This window comes from Asparagus officinalis, chromosome 8 (assembly GCF_001876935.1).
Source record: "Asparagus officinalis chromosome 8, Aspof.V1, whole genome shotgun sequence".
Classification (NCBI taxonomy): Eukaryota; Viridiplantae; Streptophyta; class Magnoliopsida; order Asparagales; family Asparagaceae; genus Asparagus; species Asparagus officinalis.
The window spans coordinates 2532805-2555640 of record NC_033801.1 but is presented as its reverse complement, the minus strand read 5'-3'; the positions used below and the strand labels follow the sequence as shown (position 1 = coordinate 2555640).

Here is a 22836-nt window from a genome sequence, read left to right as displayed (position 1 = left end):
CTCGGCTCTTCTTGTTTTGTCTCCCTTTTCTTTTATCTCCGAACAAAGATGAGTTCTTTTCATATATCCGTTCCGTGCACCTGTCATAATTTTAACGAAGTCCCTCAAATCATTAAAATTATTAGTTACTCCACCAATTCACACAGAAAAATATTATCAAGTTAAAATACAGCTTGACTCAAGGAAAAAGGAAAAAGATCAATACAATAGCATATCCTTCCAAAAGAAAAGAAAAAAAAAAACAGATAAAAGACAGGTACAAAAGATATAGACCCTTTCATTTCTGTGGAAAAGCTGAGGTATGATTAATAACACCACGAATGTAAAATTGAAATATTTTGTGATCAATTTGATTCACACAGCAGGGATTGGTCCCTGGATCTCCTCATTCTCCTCACTTGGCTTCACTGCATTAACACCGTGCACCTCCTTGCTCTTTCCCCACAGGAGAAAATACAGGCCAGCAATCACAAGAACAGAGCCCAAAACGCTGCACGGACGTGCAAAGGATTAAACCCAAATGAGCAAACTCTAGCCGAACCATAAAGTGCGTAAAAACAGGGGTATATTTTTTTATCAGGTTTAGTTGATTCTCTTTACATTCCAAGGTGAAGTTGTTCGTGAAGAATGGTGACGTCGATGCCAGCTACGAGGATTTGGATTAAAGGGCTGAACGCTGCAGTGAACACCGGACCTCGCTTGGCGACGCACCACGACATTGCCAGGAAACCAAACCCTGATCCCACCAAACCCTGCATCATCCAACAATGTCGCGTGCATTTAGTGGAAAGTGTCATGAATATCAAGCTAGAGTGCAGTGGCGGCGATCTTTTCGGTTAATTTGGAAAAAAAACAGAATCAGCGAATCTCCGAGGGACGACTCTGTATCCAGGCATAAATCATCCACAAATCAGCCAAACTTGAAGAATTTTGGTTCGCGCGTTTTGATAAGTGAACGTAACGTCGTCGCGATTTCTTATACCTCTTGTTAACAAGCTATGTCCATGTAGCCATTTTATATACCCTATGCGCTTAAGGAACTTTTTTCTACTTGAAAAAGAAATCTAGAGGATTTTTCTTAATGTACTCATTAAGTTACACCTAAAATACTTCAGATTACATTTTGAATGTATACGATGAAAAATTGCAAAGAGAAATAGTTTCGATCTCAACAGATTGCATTCGTTTTGCATGATATAAGCGAAAATAACCAAGTCAATATTACTTACTGAAAATAAAACAGTTCCAATCTCCAGTTTGCCCTTCAACACCCAGTTCGATAAGCCTCTTTGTGTAGAAAAGCTCAATGCAGCAGCTTGAAGAAAACTTAGGAAAAATATAAGGGCAGTGCTAGAGTATAGAGCAGGATATTTCTTGCTGACTTTAGCCTGTAGGAGGAACCACGACGACCAACTGAAAGTGCCAGCAAAGAGAGCAAGAGTGCCAAGCATCCATTTTCCTCTATTTCTTGCAGTCATCAGATGAATTACTTGTTCTTTTGATTCATTTTGTTGGCTCGAATCCGATAAATTGGTTAAGAGAATTCCTCTGTATAAAGTTAGCAACATCGCACCGGTGAAGCAAATGATGGTTCCAAGAACCTTTGCGATTCCTTCTCTGCTCTTAGGATTCACTATTTCTAATCTGTCGCAAATTGACAGTGATAATAACAAATCAATTTTTCAAGTGATTTTTCTTTGAGAGCAAAACTGAGCAAGTGTAATTTGTTGTTGTTTGTTTGACAATTACATTGAAACAGACTCAAACGAGGTAACATTTCTCTCCTTAAATGATTATCCTTTTCCCAAATCTCTATAAATATCTGAAATTTTGTCCTGAGAGAAAACTGGCTTTTTTGCACGGGAAAGTAGAAAATTTGAATGATTGGTTTATGGAATTTGGGAGCCAAAAAAAGAAGATTTTAAGTGAACCAAAGTTATTCAAAACTTCAACCAAACATATCATCACAGCTGACATACATGTTTTATAACTTTTCACTGTTAAAATACCGACCAGGCTGCAATTTTGTGTTGAACTTTAGTCTTCTGATATTTAGCTATCCGAGCCTTCATATTACCTACTAAGAGGAAGTGTGTGGCATGAGTATCTGTGTGTAGCCATGTCTTTGTGAATATGTGTGTCTGTCTGTACGCGCACATGCACGTGTGCGCGTGTTATTTTGCGTGTCAGGAAAGCACAAGAGAACGTCGCTGAAGTATACTGAAGCCCCAGGAAGAAGAGATACTGAGTAAGAGAAGCCCTGGAAACACAAATACGCATACACTCACTGCACTCTTTACTTCAATCAGGCACAATGAAAGAAGTAGCGTCAAGGCTTGTAACTCCAAGAATTTTAGAAATTACCCGAGAATGGCGCTGAAGAAGAGAGAGACAAAAATCTCTGAAGTCAGTTTCGGCCTAGTCTTCCTCTCACTAAAATAGGCAACTGGAGCCATAAACAGAGTAGCAGCCAATTGTCTGTAAGTGATGATAACTAACCGATTCATCCCTTCATCGATCACTTTCTTGATCATAGTATTCAACATAGCATAGGCAACACTAACTGCCAACATCACAAAAATTGGCTTCCAATCCTTCCAACACCCCATCTCAATTGTTAATTAGTCCTAGAAACCAAGATATCAAAGTGTGGCTACTTATAAATGTGCAAGACTTAAAAGATATTATTCGTTACTTTAGAACCTGTTAGCATTGCTTTCTATAACTTTTCAGACTGTTGGCTGAAATATTGTGTCAGAACGGGTTACATCAGCTCAGGATCAACAACTGTCGAGAACTCAATCAGCATCAGATATCAAGTGGGGTTCGAGCTTTGTCGATTTTATCCTATAGGTACAACTGGTTGGAATTTGGATATAACTTTTCAGTATCTTTTCTTTGAGTAGCAACTTCCTTTCAATTGATTAGGTGTGGCTTTTTATTGGTAATTTGGATGATGGAACGAACTTGAACCGTCTAAGCTCCAAGCTACATAAGCATCTAATGCTCTTCTCCACGACAAGACACAAGATCTGCAGAGCACATTATTTACAGCACATGCGGAATATTGGAAGGATTTGTATAGTATACCGACTGTGCTCTAGTCTACATAAGCCTTCGGCTAATAGTTCTCCACGAATATATATCGGAACCAAGAAAATTGGGACAGACTGTCTGAAATCAAAAAGTAGATATTTCGCGTTCGCGCGTAGGAGAAATATGTTGATGATCGAAATGTGATAGTCCTTTTCCAAGATTACGTTGGCATTATAATGCAACATGACAATTGTTATTCTGACAAATAGTAAATAGGATTTGCTACAAAACCAACATTAGGCATATCTTTCTGACATATTGATATAGATGTCCAACACAAGAAGCGAATTTGCGATGGTTTGTTAGGGGATGGCACACAGGCCAATTCAAGAATATCTAGTAATTTTCCTTCAACAAATTCTAATCATGATGTCATCGATTAGTAGTGTAGGATTACAGAACAAGCCACTAGGCAGCAAAATAAGTGGCAATGGAGACATCAATTCATATGTTAATATCATATGTTATATATCAATATAATAGTAACAATATTAAAAAGTCGAAGGAATTTTCATTAAAGTAAGCGAAAGCTGGTGCATAATTCATGAAAGAGTAAGGAACAGAGCATCACCTTTTAGGCTTTTTGAGCTAGTGGCTTTCACTGTATCAGATCTCCATTTTCTTCGACAGTTCATTGTTCAGGTCGAGGGTAAATTTGAACATTGATGACTTAATGATGCCCCTCTTTATCCTCAAAACATCACACTTTGAACCAGAGATCTTACTAAAAATAATTAAATGAAATTTGTTGACGAACCTAAAAAAACACAATTTATCTACGAGTATTCCTGCAGTTTGAAGTTCAGCACTATACAGGTGGTGAAAGGAGAATTTGATTTTTTATATAGAACATGAAATAGCATCGATAACTAAGAAGCTTCGCAAAAGCAAAGATCATCCATGAATATTGAATTCATGGCCTTCCTTCTCAAAGTATTCTAAAGCTCACTAATGCAAATGAAAAAAAAAAAAATCGAAAAGCATCACTACATGTTTAAAATGTTGCGCGCAGCGGAAATTTCGGCAGCACTTCGGCAGCACAACAAGATAGTCAGATCGCAATAAGAATTCCCGTCTCACCAAGGAGACAAGAATCTGAAGTGGATATCTCAACCAAGTGAGATATCGGCTCTTCCTCTCATCAGTTCTAGGACTGACCTGTCGAGGGATCCTAAAAGCTATTACAAATCACACAAAAACAGTACAACCAATTTTTACGTGGTTCGGCAAATTGCCTACGTCCACGGGGCAAGGAGGGGGGAGATCTACTAATAGAGGAAGAGAATACAACTAGGGTTTACAATCACTCAATCTAAACCCTCACACAATCTCTCAAATCCCTCACACAATTACACCAAAGAAAACAAAATCTCCTGCACCAATTGCTTTTCCCAGCCGCCAATCAAAAACAAAAGGACCTTTGCTCCTGCCGCAGCCGCAAAAGCAACAAATCACCTCCTGCTCCCAGAAAAACCTAAGGAGAAATCACATATATATATATATGAATTCGGGTGGGCCTTGGTAAGTCACGTGGGCTAGGGAGTTGTCCGCTGGATGCTTCATTCACGCGGATTCTTTTCCAGCTCGTGGTCCCCACAATTTATCTAGGGTTTTTTTGGTGGAGGAAGATTCTTGTGTGAAGCTTAGTTCTTGGAGTTCTCGGCTTCGGTGGAGATAGCATTAGGAGTTGCCGTTGGAGATTTCGCTTTCCTCGTGTGGATAGGAGATCTATTTGGAATCCGATCTAGGGTTCAGTTGGGTGGTTCCTAATTCTATCAAATTTGTTCTTTCTCTACAATTTGGAGTTAGTTCGCAATGGGAGAAGAAGGTGAAAGCAGCAAATCAATGGCGAGTACAATACAAGTTGGTTTTCAAAACACCAAAATTAGTGTGGTGAAATATGACGGAAAAATCAACTTTGGTTTGTGGATGAGCGACGTACAGGATGCGTTAAATGCTCAGAATTTGGAAGAGACCATCATGGTCCACGAGAGGCCACCTAAATATGAAGAGGCGGTATGGGAGAAAATGAATAGGAACGCTTGTGGGGTGATCAGGTCCTGTTTGGAACAGGAGCTGAAATATGATGTGATTGGCGTAACGTCTGCAATGAAGATGTGGGAAATTCTCAACAATAAGTACCTTACGAAGAGTGTTGAGAACCGATTGCACTTGCTGCGTAGGTTATTCAGATTCCAGATGTCCAGAGGCACCTCGCTTGCGGCTCATGTGAACAACTATACGAAGTTGTTGTCGGACTTGGCGAATGTTGATGAGAAGATATCGGATGAGTACAAGGCGATTATTTTGTTGGGCTCCTTACCCGATGAGGAGTATGATACCTTCGTGCTCACTTTGTTGAACGGGAGATCTTCTATCAGCTATAGTGAAGTGACTAACGCTTTGACGAACTACGATTTGAGGAGGAAGGATAAGGAGACTTCCCGCGCTAGTACTTCAGGAGAGGCCTTGTCGACAAGAGGTAGAAGCCCATATCCGAAAGGTGGTAACAGAGGGAGGTCAAAGTCTAGAGGCCGCCACCAATTAACAAAGAACCAATGTGCATTCTGCAAGGAGCAGGGACATTGGAAGAGAGACTGCCCGAAGCTCAAAGAGAAGGAGAATAGCAAGAAAAAGGGCCCGAAGGCCAATGAGGTGAACATTGCGAAAGGCGATGATTCCGATGATTCGTGCTTTTCTCTACTGATTACTCCGGAGGTGAACCATGTGGATGCATCAGATTGGATGCTTGATTCCGGCGCTACCTTTCATGTGACCCCTAGGCGAGACTGGTTTGCATCTTTTGAGAAAGTCGACGGGGGCGTTGTTGTCATGGGAAATGATCAATCCTGTGGCGTTTGTGGGATAGGTACCGTGCGGATTAGGATGCACGATGGAGTAGTCCGTGAGTTGAAGGAGGTGAGATTTGTTCCTCAACTGAAGAAAAATCTTATCTCAGTTGGAGCTTTGGAGGCGAAGGGATTCAAGGTGACTTTCGAAAACGCTGTAGCGAAGGTTACTAAGGGATCATTGGTGGTGATGAGGGGAGTCCGCAATCGGAATTTGTATTATCTGAAGGGAAGCACCGAGATTGGCCAGGTTGCTTCGGCTATTTCAGAAGCGGACATGAGCAGACTTTGGCACTATAGATTGGGGCACACAGGTGAAAAGTCACTGCAGGCATTGTGCAAGCAGGGGCTATTGAAGGGAGCCAAGAGTGGGAAGATTGAGTTCTGTGAGCACTGTGTTCTTGGCAAGAAGACGAAGGTGAAGTTCGGGACTGCCATTCATCAGACGAGGGGCATCCTGGATTACGTGCACACAGACGTTTGGGGTCCCACCAAGACTGCATCACTTGGTGGTAGACATTGGTTCGTCACTTTTGTAGATGACTATTCTAGGCGTTGTTGGGTGTACACCATGACGAAGAAGAGTGAAGTCCTAGATTTGTTTGTGGAGTGGAAGAAGAGATTGGAACTGCAGACTGGGAGAAAGATCAAGACGTTGCGATCCGACAACGGTGGTGAGTATACTTCTGACCCCTTTCAGCAGCTATGTCGAGACGAGGGCATAGAGAGACACTTCACAGTTAGTCATACACCGCAGCAAAATGGGGTGGCAGAGAGGTTGAATCGGTCTTTACTGGAGAAGATCCGATGCTTATTGTCGCAGAGTGGTTTGGAGAAGATCTTTTGGGCTGAGGCACTTACATATGCGAGCCACCTCATTAATAGGCTGCCTTCATCTGCGATTGAGGGGAAAACCCCTATGGAGATGTGGTCGGGAAAGCCAGCACATGACTATGACCAGCTCAAGGTATTCGGGTGCCCTGCATATTATCATGTTAGAACTGATAAATTGGAACCTCGAGCTAGGAAGGCCATATTTGTAGGATTCAAGCGTGGTGTCAAGGGATACAAGCTTTGGGATCCAGTTGATAAAAAGATTGTTCTGAGTAGGGACGTCACATTTGATGAGGCTTCTATCTTGAAGCTTCCCAGCTCTCATCAGGTGGAGAGCGACCCGACGGAGGAGATATCGCAGGTGGTGGAGATCGATGCAGCTCCACATTGTCCAGATGGTACAGTATCCATGCAGGTGCCGACTGAGGTGACGCCAGGCGAGCACGACGATGACACGGAGGATACGAGTACAAATGTGCAGGATCAGGAACCGACGGCTCAGGTTCAGGATTCTATTGCGGCTAGGAGACAGAGGAGAAACATACAGATGCCAGCACGGTATGCCGACACAGTTGCGTATGCACTTCCGGTGGAGAGTATCGATGAGTTAGTGCCTACTACATTCAGAGAGGCCGAGCAGAGTTCGGAGGCTGATTCGTGGCAGGTGGCTATGCAGGAGGAGATGGAATCTCTTCATAAGAACGATACATGGGAGCTTGTTGAGCTTCCAAAGGGGCGGAAAGCAATTGGTTGCAAGTGGGTATACACGAAGAAGGAGGGCATTGAAGGCACTCCGTTGAGATTCAAGGCTAGGTTGGTTGCGAAGGGCTATGCACAGGAGGAAGGTATTGACTATAATGAGGTTTTCTCTCCGGTGGTGAAGCATTCTTCGATTCGGATTTTGCTAGCTTTGGTGGCACAGTATGGTTTGGAATTAGATCAGTTGGATGTGAAAACGGCATTTCTTCATGGTGATCTTGATGAAGAAATATATATGACTCAGCCATTGGGATTCCGAGCTGCAGGGAAAGAAAAGTTGGTTTGCAAACTGAAGAAATTGCTATACGGTTTGAAGCAGTCTCCTCGACAGTGGTATAGGCGATTCGATGGTTTTATGCTTGGTCATTCGTACACTCGGAGCCAGTTTGATCCTTGCGTATATTTTCGCAAGTTGAAAGGAGGTGCGTACATCTATTTGTTGCTCTATGTCGGTCGGCTATAGATGAATTGAAAGTTCAGCTATCAAATGAGTTTGAGATGAAAGACTTGGGTGAGGCGAAGCGCATTCTAGGGATGGAGATCGGCAGAGACAAGAAGAAGGGCAGAATTTGTTTGACACAGGTGGCTTATTTGAAGAAGGTTCTACAGCGATTCCATGTTAGCATGGATACGAAGCCAGTTGGTGTATCTTTGGGAGCCCATTTGAAGCTTTCAGCTGGTCTTTCACCGAAGTCAGTTGAAGATCGAGAGTTAATGTCGAAGACTCCATATGCGAGTGTGGTTGGGAGCTTGATGTACGCGATGGTATGTACGAGGCCGGATTTGTCACAGGCGGTAAGCATGGTTTCTAGATACATGCATGATCCAGGAGTGGGTCATTGGGACGCCGTGAAATGGATTTTGAGGTACATTCGAGGTACGCTCAATGTTGGTTTAGTTTATGAGCGGGACACTACAGGTGGGCAATTGTGCATTGGTTATGTTGATTCGGATTATGCCGGGGATTTGGATAAGCGTCGGTCTACGACAGGGTATGTGTTTACTTTGACTCGTGCGTCGGTGTGTTGGAGATGCACCTTATAGTCGACGGTGGCTTTGTCTACGACGGAGGCAGAGTATATGGCAGTTACGGAGGCTGTGAATGAGGCTATTTGGCTTCGAGGACTTTTGGAGGAACTTGGTATATCGCAGAGGTCCGTCACTATTCATTGTGATAGCATGAGTGCTATCTATTTGGCGAAGAATCAGGTTTTTCATGCGAGGACGAAGCACATTGACGTTCGTTATCACTTCGTTCGAGATGAAGAGGATACGTAGGCAGTCTTTTAGATGCAGCCGGTTTGGATTAGTTGATTTTGATGGGGGTGAGATTATTTGGACTCTCGTTCAGGTTCTCGACTTGTTGTGGATTGAGTTCATAATGGACACAACAAGTGGGACATTTGGTTGCTTTGGTATCGGCTCAGTTTTGAGAAAACTTCACCGAGGTGGAGAATTATGGGGACCACGAGCTGGAAAAGAATCCGCGTGAATGAAGCATCCAGCGGACAACTCCCTAGCCCACGTGACTTACCAAGGCCCACCCGAATTCATATATATATATATGTGATTTCTCCTTAGGTTTTTCTGGGAGCAGGAGGTGATTTGTTGCTTTTGCGGCTGCGGCAGGAGCAAAGGTCCTTTTGTTTTTGATTGGCGGCTGGGAAAAGCAATTGGTGCAGGAGATTTTGTTTTCTTTGGTGACTGCGGAACAGAGGCGCAGAGCAAGGCTTGGTTTTGTGCGGCTGCAGTTGAGGAGATTTTGTGTAGTCTCTTTTAGGGTTTTGTGTATCCCTTTAAGAGAGCTTTGTGAGGGATTTGAGAGTGTTGTGTGAGGGTTTTATTTGTGAGATTCTTGTGTACCCTAATCACCCCCCTCTAGGGTTTAACAATTGGTATCAGAGCTTGGTGCTCTTTGATTTAAGGTTTAATCGCCTTGAGTTAAAGATCCAAGTTATATTTTTGTGATAATCTTGTTTTGATTGCATTTGTATCTTGCTTGCATATTTTTTACAAATCATGGATATGAATGATGCATCTTGGTTGAGATATCCGCTTCAGATTCTTGTCTCCTTGGTGAGACGGGAATTCTTATTGCGATCTGACTATCTTGTTGTGCTGTCGAAGTGCTGCCGAAATTTCCGCTGCGCGCAACATAAAAGGCTTTTGAAATTTTTACAAATCATTCAGTTTGTTTAAGAAAAGAAATGAGACTTCTAGCAATAGTAAAAAAGCACGAGAATGCGTAGCAGACCGCTTATTCTGCTGCCAAGAGTGGTAATAACAATATTAGTGGTAGACAATTTGATGCTTGATAAGATCAATTTCTTGATTACTATAAGCAGATATTTTAAAGACCCAATAAGGATCTAAAGGAGGTTAAAGGACAATTAAAGCAGTTAAAAGACATCACCTGAGAGTGTCGTTCCTGGTTATTCTATACAAAAGAAGGGCGGGGGGGCGGGAATTTTGTCCTCGATGTTTATACCATTTGTCTTCATTTCTGAAGCATGAAACAATAAGAAAATACGTGCACTGAGATATCTCCTTGATTTTTATTAATCCATGTTCTAAAGTGTATAAATCTGTTGTTCTCCAAGTTATTCTGATATAGGTTTGCAGAAGAGATGGAACCTTCAGTATTGTATTTCTACGTGAAGAAAGAATGCATTGGATAGTTAGTGATTTATAAATGTGTGAAAAAAAAAGTAATGAGCATAAATAGTACCCCACAAAGAATCAAGCTCTTTTTGCCAATAAATTTTCTTTCCCTCATATCAGGTCGTTTAATCGCATAACATAATTCCGATAAATTTACTTAGTTATTCATCTACAGGAAAGGTTTACTCCTAGGCTAGGTTGTTTTGCACTGGATAGTTAATGACCTCGATCATCTCATGACTCTCGACTGGACTGCCGTTCCCTTGACATAAAAAGGTTGAGCTTAGACAGGCCATGTTATGAGTTCCTTATCAGGGGTTTGAGTGTTGATAAGTATATGCATACCCCAACTCGGTATTATTACGGGGATTTTTGTAAGTACGACGTCGTGTTCAATTGTTGAACAGGTTCACTTGGACTTTCGATTACGTGAATCCTAAATTGCTAAGAACGTTTACGCAATTCGAAGATGGAAATATTTCCCGACACGCGGAGATGAGCGACCAAATATGAAGACCAGCGAGGAGCGCAAAGGCTTCCGACACAGAGTGTAATAGATGGTGGTCCAAATGTGCCGTAGGATATGAGATGACGACCAAGATGGTCTCGGGCGACAACATCAAAACTGGAGCTGTCAGGACACACATAGAGTTGACACTAATCTTCACACTGTAAGTGGGGGAAGAGGAGACCAGTAGGTGGGAGAATGGATGTCAAACGTCGAACCGATAGACGGTCGTCGGGGTACTTAGCACGGTAGGACGGGCATTTGGAGAACGACGTTAGTTGTAGCAACGTCGATCGGGTCAGTGCCAGAAAATAAATAGCCTGGCAATTGTTGAAATTTGGTTGGTGAACCAATTATCATCATATACACAGATGGAAATACTCTCAACCATTTCCAGTGGACCAAGAGCGACCCCATTTCATAAGCTCCCTACCCAAAAGAATGGTGCGCCATAGTGGGGACGAGGATGCTTTGGCCGGAAGAAGGGGGATGCGCATGCTTTTGGCCAAAGTAGTCCCATCCTCGTCATGGCCAAAGTAGTCCCATCCTCGTCATCGGCAAACGCGACGCCCTCCAAGAAATTTCGGTTTTTGATCGTGAATCGTCTAAAGTGTGGTCAAGTTGGTTGCAGCTTTTCTTGTGAGTGCGGATTGATAGTTTTTGGGTCGTCACTTCATCACTTTGGGAAGTGCGTGTGCACGCACAATCAAGCATCCGCATATGTCACGGGCTGGTTCTTTCACCACAAAGCTCATTCGCTCAAACAATCACTCAAGAGAAGTGTCTAAGTCAGCCTAATCCCTCAAACAATCACTCAAGAGAAGGGAAGGGAACAGCCTAATCCCTCAAACAATCACTCAAGAGAAGGGAAGAGAACACTCAAGAGTGGAAGTGAAAGCTCTTATTGCTTAGCAACTCTTGCTTGATACAAATGAAATACCTTAGCCCCTATTTATAGGCAATGCTACCTTACAATGGATGGCTATGATTAGCCTTCTAGATTGTTCTTATAATCAATGGTTAAGATTGAGTCTCTAGACTCTTCTCATAAAATATCTCCCTAGATATTTACATGGGACTTTCTAGAAGCTTTTACAAGGATCCTTAGATATTTTAATGAGACTTCCTAGAAGCTTCTAGATACAAGATATTTATCATAACTTTATTATCCAAGAAAACTCTAGAAAACCCTAGGATCTTCGTGGACCCAACCAGGAATAAATGAGTCCAAATGCACCCAATTGAGCCAAAAATGGGACGGTTCGTGACACATACCTAACGTTAAACAACATCCATTGCATTCAGTACAAACATCCTATCTCAAGTGAAAAGGAACAAGTCCTGCTGTTTTCAACAGCAATCCAGAGAGACCATTACAAACTAAGAGCATTTCCAACAGTTTACCAAAAAATTTCTCCGAAATGGGGAAGCAAAAGTCATATTCTCCAAATTCTTTTTGCTTCAACTCCAACGGCTTTCCCATTTTAAAAAATCTTGTATTTATTATAATAATAAAAATACTATACATCCCTATTTTAGGATGCTCTTATGCATTGGAACTACTCAATATCTTTTTTTGTAATTACAGATTTTATTTTATATTTATTTTCTCCTCCAATCCGTTTTGAAAAACATGCTGCATTTATGACAAAACTCTCCACAAATATTTAAAGAATGCCCCAGATTTGGAAAAGACTCCCCTTTTTTTTCTCCTCCATCCCTATTTTGGAGAATAGGATGGAGACTCTGTTGGACCAAAACAAATCCCAAAATTCTCCAAAAGTAAAAATACCAATAAAATGGAAAAACTGTTGAAGATGCTCTAAGAATGGCCTCAAGTGAATGGACAAAAAACTTCTTAAGGTCAAACAGTGTGATCAATTAAGTAACAGATACATTCTCAAAACACCATCATCCCTACCACAGAGTTTCATTGAACAAAGAACAGTTGAGTAGCAAAAGAAAAGGATAGATTGAAATATTCAGCATCACCATATCTCAAAATCTTTTTACTCCCACGTCTGAAAACTAGAATAACAACCACAAATAACTTGTAAACCAAAAAAAACACTAGATCGACTAGAGAAAGCATCAAGACTCAGCCTCTGATACAACACACTACTCCTCAGCCATGGTTCCCTTCTCGCTGACATAAATACCATCAAGAAACTTTCGGATATCCTTGTTCTTCACATGGCATTTCTGTAACCAATAACAAACTCTCTCAGAGTGGAAATTATAATACAAATTGATATGATAAGGTAAAGAACAAAGAGGGAAATTAATTGATAAATTCAACTTAGGAGAACCAGTAAGCAACCTGATTAATGAGGGCAGCAGAACGGGAAACAAGCTCGATGTCATTTCCATCAAGAACAAGCTCATCCTTGACCTTCTCAGAGCGAGTAATTGTCACACCTTGAAGCATATCTACCTTCCTTACCTGAAAAAGGCAATGTATAAGACTATTAAGTATAAAATATCCATGAGAATTCTTATATGGGATAGTACACAATGCACTGCAGCCATGCAACCATGAAATCAAAAATGATCAATTTACACATGAAATAAAGTCTCGAAATATACTGTGCAAGTTATCATTATAACTAAATTAAAAAACAAGTGCAAAATAAGCAAAGAAAAAATGTAAATGTTCCAATCAATCTTCATTCAGTGGGATAAATTCAGAAGCAAAGCAGATTGCCAAGTTTAATATAACCGAGGAGTGCTGTGCAGCTCTCTCTCATTGTTGAATAATCATGTCATAAAAATGTTTAACTTTTGCGACAGAATGAATCCAACCAGCCAGCAATTAACGAACATATATATTCTGATGTCTCGAGGTTTCTTGACATTATGATGCCTTTTATCAGACAGCTTCTATAGTATGCCAAGGTAAAGGAAATTTTAACAATTACTAGAAGTGATTCTACATAATTCGCAACTAAACAAATGAGAGAAAACTGAAACTGAAACAAGGATGCTTGAGCAAACTAATGGGGGCTTGATGAATAAAAGAATATGAGATTAGTGTACAAAACTATGGACAAAAAATATAATGCTAAAATATAATAATAGCATTTCATAGCAATAAGAATTGCACAGAGGAAAATGTAAATAACAAGCTGTAGTAAAGGGAGATTAAAATGGAAAATGGAATAAATAAAGACTAAATATAAAATGTGTTAATACAAATGGAAAACCAAAATAAAAAGAAAGCAGGAAAAACCTTAAAATGACAGCACAATCAACCATCAAAAGCAAGCCTACATGAAATACCCCTATCTTATATAAGTAGAGTTGAGGCAACATTTCAAGTTTATTTATGAACAAATGGCCATCTATAAATAATATAACCTATGTTACCTGGGTACTTCTAATCTGAAGCGGTACCCGTACCCGACATGTAACATACTCATACCTAAACTCCTTGCGTATATGGATACACTTACTCGGGCATGTACTCATATACATTGCATGTTTTAATATAAAACACTTGTCATACATTTCATGGACATATATTCTTTTAAATATAAAACACTTGTCATACATTTCCTAGACATATATCCCACACTTCAGATCCACTTCTTGAAATCCGTTGGACATAACTCAAGTTCCAAATAATTGTTTTAAAGGGTCGTTTGGGTGTCTAGTTCAAAAACTAGTGATTTTCCAATATATAATCACAGAAAATTATTTACATAGTTGTGTCCCCATACCCTACCTTTTACAAAATTTGACATGTACCATACCCTACCTTTTACAAAATTATTTACATAGTTGTGTCCCCATACCCTACCTTTTACAAAATTTGTCCTGTAAGAAGTATACTTCGGTTGAGCTCTACTTGTAATTTGTATCATTGCACCTCAATTAAATAAAAAATCGGAAAAGAAGTGAAATATCATTGAAGGCGCAGACATGCTTAACAAATGTATGCAAAAGTTAACTTCATAGCAAATATAAAAACATACAACAGGTGCTGGTGGATATCCTTGAGGGTTTGCAGTTGCCTATCTGAAAATTCTCGAAATTGAAATGATATACCTTTTCAATAAAAATGAAAACAATAACACTACTGCAGGGCTGGTTGGTTGAATAAAACAAAATGAATAAAAAATTCATAAGTTAGAGCACTATACAATTCACCATCAAAACGAGATAAATAAAAAAGAAAATGGTGTGTGCTCAGATTCATGCCCTAACGGCTTATCCTTTTCCAGCGGCAATTGCTTTTACTGTAGAACAATCTACCAATTGGTACTAAAGCCAATTCACAAACAGACAATAAATAGGCTACACAAAAAATTAAAGTTCTCAACTGGATGATAAACTTTTGGCAGTACAGGTCATTTGGAGATGAGAGATACCAACAGGAATGCTTAACTGCATGATGCTATAATATCAACCTAAAATGAAACTGTTGTACAGAGTATCTCCAAAGATCATTTTAGCTATAAACATTAACAATTGTAACAATATAATGGAAAATAAAGCTTTTACTTGTTGGCAGGGACAGTTAATTACATTTTCATGGAATTCGGCTCACTAGAGACAAGCCAGCACGAAATGTGTGCATTGTGTCTATGTGAGGGTTAAGCAATCAATTTTAAAGGCACCTTCCATACAAATACAGAATTGAAAACTTAGAAGAAAGCAAACTTTAAAGGAAGCTTTCTTTAAACAACAATCAAGTGCCAAAATTCCTCAGACCTCATAGGTTAATCTTTCGCATCTATTGCATCAGCAATAATGTTACTCCATTGTGTTGGAAATGGTCTCCCCCTTCAGCAACAAGCATCCTCTTCTTGAGATGCATTACGCTACCAATCTATTACTTTCTAAACTCTGATACCTTTACTTTTTTTTCATAAATGCTGTTAATTATACCATAAGGTAGAATATACAAATTTTACTTGCCGCCTAAATCTGAATCTGAACATATAAAAAGAACCACTGAAGTTGATGTTACCACCTAATATTTATGACTCTGATGATGCAAAATGACAACAAATAATCCAGACATATTTAAGACAACAATCATTGAACATTTCAGGTGTGCCTGTTCGAATGGCAATTTAACGGTTACGTGGCTGGGAAGAGAATGGGAAATGCAGCAAGAGACTGCAAATATGTTCAGATAATAGAAGTAAATCATGCGGTACATGATCAAGAAAGAAAACGTAACTACCATATATTAAATAATAATTAGCCACAAGAACATAGACATTAGAGCGCTTAATTTCGACGATTTGACAAAGAAATAAAAAGACAAGAAAAAGGAATAATGATATCTATCAGGCATAGTTGATCTTAGATTAGATCTAACATTTTCAAGCTAAACGAATAAGCAAGATCAAGCTAATTCTTCCACTGTTGTTGAATCTGCGTACAGAATTGATCAGAATTCTTATTTTGGCATTTTAAACAACTTTCGAAGCTTTATAATTATAAAATCAGAAACATCCGACGCAGAAGCAAATGAGACAGAAGAATGCATAAATACGATCCCATCTCAACCTCATGAAGCAATCCTTTTCACACAAACTCACAAAAATAAAGCGAAAGAAGGGATCTTTATACCTTCTTCTCGCCCAAAAAGTTCCTGATCTCGATGTTTCTGTTGGAGTTGCCGATGCTGGCGTTGATCGGAAAGTGAGCGTAGACGAACCTCATCTTGTATCGAAAGCCCTTGGTGACCCCGGTGATGAGATTCTGCACGTGACTGATCGCCGTCCTGATCGCGGCCATCGTCTTCCTCGATCCGAACCAAGCGTCGACCTTGAGCTTTCGCCCCCCCTCGGCTAGCTGGAAGTCCAGGTTAAGGTGCTTGAAGTTGCGGGTGAGCTTACCGCGGGGTCCCTCGACCTCGATGATCTTGGCGTTGACCCTAACCTTGACTCCCTCGGGGATGTCCATCGTCTGAGAAGACAAAATGGTCTTCATTGTTGAGGGCTTGGGGAGGGGGGAGGGAGAGAGAGAGAGAGGTGGATCTAGGGTTAGGGTTTGGGGAATGAGGATGGAGGCGGCGAGATTTAGGGTTTATATATAGTTAGGGTTTTGATGGGAGGAGACTCACGATGGTTTGGGCCGGTCGGTGATAGATTAATAGCGGGCCTTACGTTGGCTGAGCCCGTGAACAGACCTTAAGGTTTGGGCCGGTCTATTTTTCAAGAGAAAGGGCTGACACAATCAAACTTGCTTGGGGCTACAATTACCTTTCATTTTCATTTTGATTTAACGATGATGATTATGGTTAGGTTGGTTAGCTCTAAAACCAAATCAAAATCAATTCACATAAAACTTTCGAAAGGAAAAAAAAAAGCATCGTCTCCAAATTCATCATCTACATGGAGTATCGTACGGAAGGCAAGGAAAATACTATAGTGCGGCTTATGGTGCCATATTGGATTGAGTACGAAAGCATAGATGGTTGCATGGGGTGAGGGGGTTGAAGATGGTTGTACGTCTCTCCCTCTAATGGGTGTACTCGATACTCAAGTGAAATTTTACACCTTCCATAAAAAAAAATTATGGTCTTAGATGGTTGTACATCCATTTAAGTGAGACAATTTAAAAAGTAAGAGTATTTATGTGCAACATCAGATAAACAAGAGGACAGTAAAGGCAACATTTTAAAACTTTAAGTTAAATTCGTATAATATTTAAATACTTTAAAAATAAATTTAGTTGGCCGGTTTAAAATGGATGTTGCTGAAGTGCGAGGTTAGCGACGCTCTATGGCATTTAAGTGCAATTTAGCCTGAGTTTTTATGCAAATAACAAAAATTTTGTCGTACCATTTTCACACTTCACTGACAAAATTACGAAAACGCCCTTTTCCTCTCCGACAAGAATGTCATGACCTTGCGGGGGTTTGCAAAGGGTTTTCTCCTCTCTCTCCTCTGAAAACCCCCCAAATCTCATAGAGAAGAGCTCATCAATGGCGCTGCTGAGGCCAAGATCCTCCAGCCTCGCCCTAATCAACTCCTCTCTCTCCCGCCTCCTCCTCCGCCTCCACCGATTCCTATTATGGATGGTCAAATATGGTTGCAGTTATTATGAGACCGAGATGCCGTCCAATTGGGGGATCTGCATTGTTCCCGAGAAGAAGGCTTACGTGATCGAGAGATTCGGCAAGTACCTCAAAACCCTAGGCGGAGGGATTCACTTCTTGATCCCTGCTGTTGATAGGATCGCCTACGTTCACGCTCTGAAGGAGGAGCTGTTCTTGATTTCGGATCAGTCGGTGATTACCAACGATAATGTTAGCATTCTCATCAACGGGAATGTTTATGTTAAGGTACACGAAAAAGGTGTTGAAAAAGTTTTTTTGTTTCTGTTTTGGTGTTGTGGATGATGTTGATTTGGCTCTGGGTTTCAGGTCGTGGATCCGTATCTTGCGTCGTATGCGGTGGAGAACCCGATCTTTGTGGTGAAGCAGTTGGCGCAGACGACGGTGAGGAGCGAGGTGGGGAAGATGGAGCTGGACACCTTGTTGAAGGAGAGGGCGAAACTCAACGAGAAGATTGTGGTTAGTTTGAAGTTTCTCACTTGATAGAAGTCTTCACGGGCTCAATTTTTTGTTATCCAATAGGGTTTAGTAATGATGTCGAGGCTGTCGTAGTTCTGCCAATTGTGTCAGAAAAATTGAACAGGAGAGAAGAAGTTAGGAGTGATAGTAGTCATCGGCTATACGAAAGTGTGTTGTATTGCTTTTGCTTAGTTTTATTTTGATCCTAATTTAGTGAATGGCATTACTCTAAACAGAGTGTAATCAATGACGCTGCTTCTGGTTGGGGTGTTGAGTGTATTCGATATGAAATAAGTAAGTCTATCTTTGTTTTCAGTGAATATTACTTGGGTTCAGTGCATATTACTTGGGCGGCAGTTTTGCTGTAATTTTACACATTGTTTTTGTTATTTGATTTAATGCAGTGGATGTAACACCTCCACCTGGAGTATTGACGGCTATGAAAATGCAAGTTGAAGCAGAAAGAAAAAAACGTGCTCAGATTCTTGAAGCTGAAGGTGATTACTTGTGAAAATATATGAGCTTATCATTGACATGTGTAATGTACTTTAACTTATAGACATTTCTTCTGAATGCTACGACAACATTATGGCATTGCAATATTGTCTCGTTTCAATGTGCCCACTATCATGCAGGCTACAAATTTGATTTTCTCATAGAGGCTAGCTGAAAATTATAACATTTTCATCTGGTTCACTTTATTGGCCTTTTGTAATCAAATGTAAACTTATTGATTTCTTTTATATAAACAGGAGAAAAGGAATCACACATCAAAAGAGCTGAAGGGAATAAACAATCCGCAATACTGACAGCAGAGGGTAAGTGGCACCTTCTTTTACTTGTATGTACTAATACTCAAATGCTAATATTGATAATCATGCTGGAATCAATCTATATAATATCTTACATATGTAATATGGAATTTGGTTGTCTAGTCTCATATGGATTTTTCGTGTCTTTCAATTATGCAATCTATGTATGTTTGTAAACTCTAAGCGTGTTTTGTATTTTTATATTATAGCAAACAAGTTCTCTTTTGGATTTTTATATTATAATCATCAAATTGTATTTTTAAGTATATGATATTCCAAAAATGTGTAATAAAAGCTTTCTCCTGGATTAAAAAGTCGAGTATCATGCTATTATAGTACTGGTTTTGTAAACTGTGATTTCCTACCTGTTTTTCCCCCTTCATTCCAATTCTAAGATATCCAGTAATACGAGACTTTGATGTTAATGGTTATCCAACTGATTCTGAATGCATACTATGAAAATCACAATTTATATTAGATCTATGATATTCACATGCAAAATAATATTTTTCTCGGATCAGAAGATCAAATATCAATATGCTTTAGTCAGATCATGATTTTTTGAACTGTGATTTTACTCATCAAACAGATACTCTGCATATTACATTTCAAATATACAAACATATCTGGATATTTGATGTTGATATGCAAAGGGACTCTTTAAGTGTTTTCCTTATCATATCTTCTTTATGCTTTTTAGGAAAGCGATGATAATGGTTTCAAGAGGGACTCTTTTAGAAAAGTGTAGCTGAAAAAAATGTGGTTCAACATCGCTTATGATAAATATTTACTGCTACTTCTGTGTAGATTTATGGAACTTTCTACTTCATTGTCATTTCTGAAGGAAGAGACCTCCTTCCTGCTTACTTTTTTTAAACATCAGACATAATGTGCTTATTAGAGTTTTTTTATATAAACAGGAGAAAAGGAATCTCAGATACTGGCAGCGCAAGGTAAGTGTTGTCTGGCATTAACCTCATTGACTTAATATCATATATTCATATTGCTTGTTGATAGTCAAGTAGTCATACTGAATTAAGTCTCCATAGTTCATTACACATGCACGATGACAGTTAGTTTTCTTATATGAATTTTCTGATTTATGCTTACTAACTTTAATTTTTGGGCATAAACAGGAGGAAAGGAATCCACGATACTGTCAGCTCAAGGTAATTGGTTTATTACATGAATAAATCTCATGGACTCAGTGCAGGTGTGATATCCATAGGCATACTGAGATATATCTGCATAATTTCTTTCATATGCACTATGATATACGAGTTGTTTGATATGGTCTTCCTAGTTTATGATTATGATTATTTTTTTTGGACATTGACAGGAGACAAGGAATCAACGATTTTGGCAGCACAAGGTAAGTGGTCTATTACATGCATGCGCCTCATGCACTTGGTATAAAATATTCAGATGTACATATCAATGGTTACACTGGAATGAATAATTCTGTATAATCTCTTACTCATACAGTACGGTATTTAGTTGTCTTCTACTGCGCTAACATGAAATTGACATGTGGCGGGACGTGCACACACCCATATGGACACACACATGTGCATGCATGCATCTATGTATGTATGTAACCTTTCAATATCTGTACCAACAAACTTGTCACCTATGCCTCACTTTTAAGTTAAGCAGGAAGAACACATTTTCGAGATCAAAATGTTGTTTTGTGTTCTTTTATTTACGTTACCGAGATCAGCGCACAGTTAGACAATGCATGCAGGATCATATAATGCATATCTTTGGTATTGCTCTAAAGATTCCTTACGATTGAAAGAATTGCATATATTATAGATATACTTAAAAGTCACCGTTCATTATGACACCTAATTCACCTTATAGCTAATCATTTTTAGTTTATGTGTCAGTATATGCATACTTTTCATGTAGCTTAGGTTAACCCAGTGCTCAAGGTTGTTCACCGCAGAGCCAGGAACTGGAGATTTTTGTTTTTTTTTTGTTTTTTTTTTGTTTTTGTTTTTTTTTTTTTTTTTGGTTGGGGGGGGGGGTTGGGGTTGGGGACACTTTTGTTTCTTCTCTAGAAAAATTCTAAAACAATTATATCATATTTTTCTGGGATAAAGGATAGAGTCTCAAACTCGAAAGCCCCAACCAAATATTTTATATAAAATTCTTGTTTTAAAGGAAGAGTACCCTCAACTCCAAAAGTATAGTCAGAATTAATAAAATCAGCTCCAGAAAAATGACAGCTTGAAAATAACATTTGCAAACTATCACAATTGTTTGTCCTTTCTAAAATGGTTGCATAAACGCATCATAATTGATAATATCAACAATAAAAAACATCAGATTTGATATCTATTAGACTATTACTAAGTATTCATTCATTTCAAGTTGATGACGCAGTTTATAATATTATCAACTTCATGTGATGTTTCCATATCCAAAGTCATTTCCAATTTGATGACACAGTTTATGACCTTTTACAAACATTTTTTTTACTTATAGATGTTGCTGTTGGACCCTAGAGGGGGGTGATTAGGGTCTTATGCTAATCTAATCCAATTTTATGACAATTAAAACTAATTAACAAGTTATCCTAGCAAGTATAAAATACAACAAGATATGTGAGCTAGGATAAGTGATATACACAAGGGTAAACAAAATAAACAAGATAGTGAATGATATAAATAAAGAGCAATGAACAATGGCGACAAGAAATATAAACATAAGAGAAGTCCGCCAAAGCAAACTCAAACACACGATATGATCACGGAGTTCAGACCTTCCGTCCTACGTCTCCGCTCCCCACTCTCGGGGAGAAATCCACTATCATAATCGGGTTTTTTACGCTTACCCGAACAGCGTTTACACATCACACTCGATTTTCTAGCTAACCGAAAATTTTACAATCACCACTCTTGCAATCTCACTTTACACCCTTTCAAGTGTTGGACCTAGACGTGTCTCCCTCAAGTACTCGGATACTACCTCTCCCTAGGTTCGTCAACCGACGTCACTCCTCTTGGGACGATCCCCGACTTACACCACACACTTCTCTCGGTGTACAAGTGTATTACAAAATAAATCTCACAATTAAGCACGAATACAACAAATGATTGTTCTCTAATATGGATGAGAACACAATGTAAGCTCACACTTAATTGTTACAACTCTCACCAATCCAAATATACTATGTATAAAAATACGATAAGCTCAAGTGGGTGTGTGTAAACAATGAGTGAAATAAAATCTAACTCAAATAGCAAACTAGCAATAATAAGAATATGAAAATCAATAATAAAAATGCTAGAGAAAAGAGTTAGAAAAACTTTTCTATAAACACAAAGGAGAGAATGAAGAAGACTGAGGATGAATCCCTCAATTTGCAATGTAAGCTTCCTCCTTTGTTAATAAAAAATTTTAAACTTAAAACAAACTAAACAAGCTTAAATCCTTATTAAACCTTGTTTAAAAACTTCTTTGATGCTTGAAAGATGAGAGCTAGGGGGGTATTTATAGCCTCCCAAAACCTCAGTCAAAAACCCCAAAGAAAAAGACCAAAAAGCCCAAGAATCAGAAATCTGATTCTGTACCAAAATGACCGTTGGGGTGAACGGCGGTCGACCGCGGCGATCGACCGCGAGCAACAAAAACAATAGGAAAAGCTCCAGAGACTTTGGCGGTCGACCGTAACGGTCGACCGTGGGAAATCTCGAGCTCACGGTCAACCACGACGGTCAACCGTGAAAGTCTCTGCTGCCCACTGACGAAAGAACTCAGGCGCGGTCGACCGTGGCG

The 22836-nt window shown here is 39.5% G+C and overlaps 3 protein-coding genes across 3 annotated transcripts in view; 1 reads left to right on the top strand and 2 right to left on the bottom strand.

Moving 5' to 3' along the window:
• LOC109822871 (WAT1-related protein At3g30340-like) lies at positions 138 to 3001 on the bottom strand. The gene is made up of 5 exons (XM_020389132.1): positions 2365 to 3001; positions 2160 to 2260; positions 1230 to 1660; positions 601 to 752; positions 138 to 490 (listed from the first exon to the last, which is right to left on the bottom strand). The coding sequence occupies exons 1-5, from the start codon at positions 2607 to 2609 to the stop codon at positions 355 to 357; spliced, it is 1065 nt and encodes a 354-aa protein (XP_020244721.1). The 5' UTR covers positions 2610 to 3001; the 3' UTR covers positions 138 to 354.
• LOC109819389 (60S ribosomal protein L9-like) lies at positions 12589 to 16738 on the bottom strand. Its single transcript, XM_020385102.1, has 3 exons — positions 16291 to 16738; positions 13028 to 13150; positions 12589 to 12909 (listed from the first exon to the last, which is right to left on the bottom strand). Exons 1-3 carry the CDS (start codon positions 16651 to 16653, stop codon positions 12826 to 12828), a joined length of 570 nt encoding a protein of 189 aa, XP_020240691.1. The 5' UTR covers positions 16654 to 16738; the 3' UTR covers positions 12589 to 12825.
• Positions 17747 to 22836, top strand: part of LOC109819433 (stomatin-like protein 2, mitochondrial) — a 7979-nt gene continuing 2889 nt past the window's right edge. The window contains exons 1-8 of the mRNA XM_020385159.1: positions 17747 to 18010; positions 18092 to 18241; positions 18478 to 18535; positions 18646 to 18738; positions 18994 to 19059; positions 19974 to 20006; positions 20190 to 20222; positions 20393 to 20425. Of these exons, the coding sequence (XP_020240748.1) occupies positions 17780 to 18010; positions 18092 to 18241; positions 18478 to 18535; positions 18646 to 18738; positions 18994 to 19059; positions 19974 to 20006; positions 20190 to 20222; positions 20393 to 20425 (697 nt within the window). The 5' untranslated portion in view covers positions 17747 to 17779. The remainder of the gene's footprint in view (positions 18011 to 18091; positions 18242 to 18477; positions 18536 to 18645; positions 18739 to 18993; positions 19060 to 19973; positions 20007 to 20189; positions 20223 to 20392; positions 20426 to 22836) is intronic.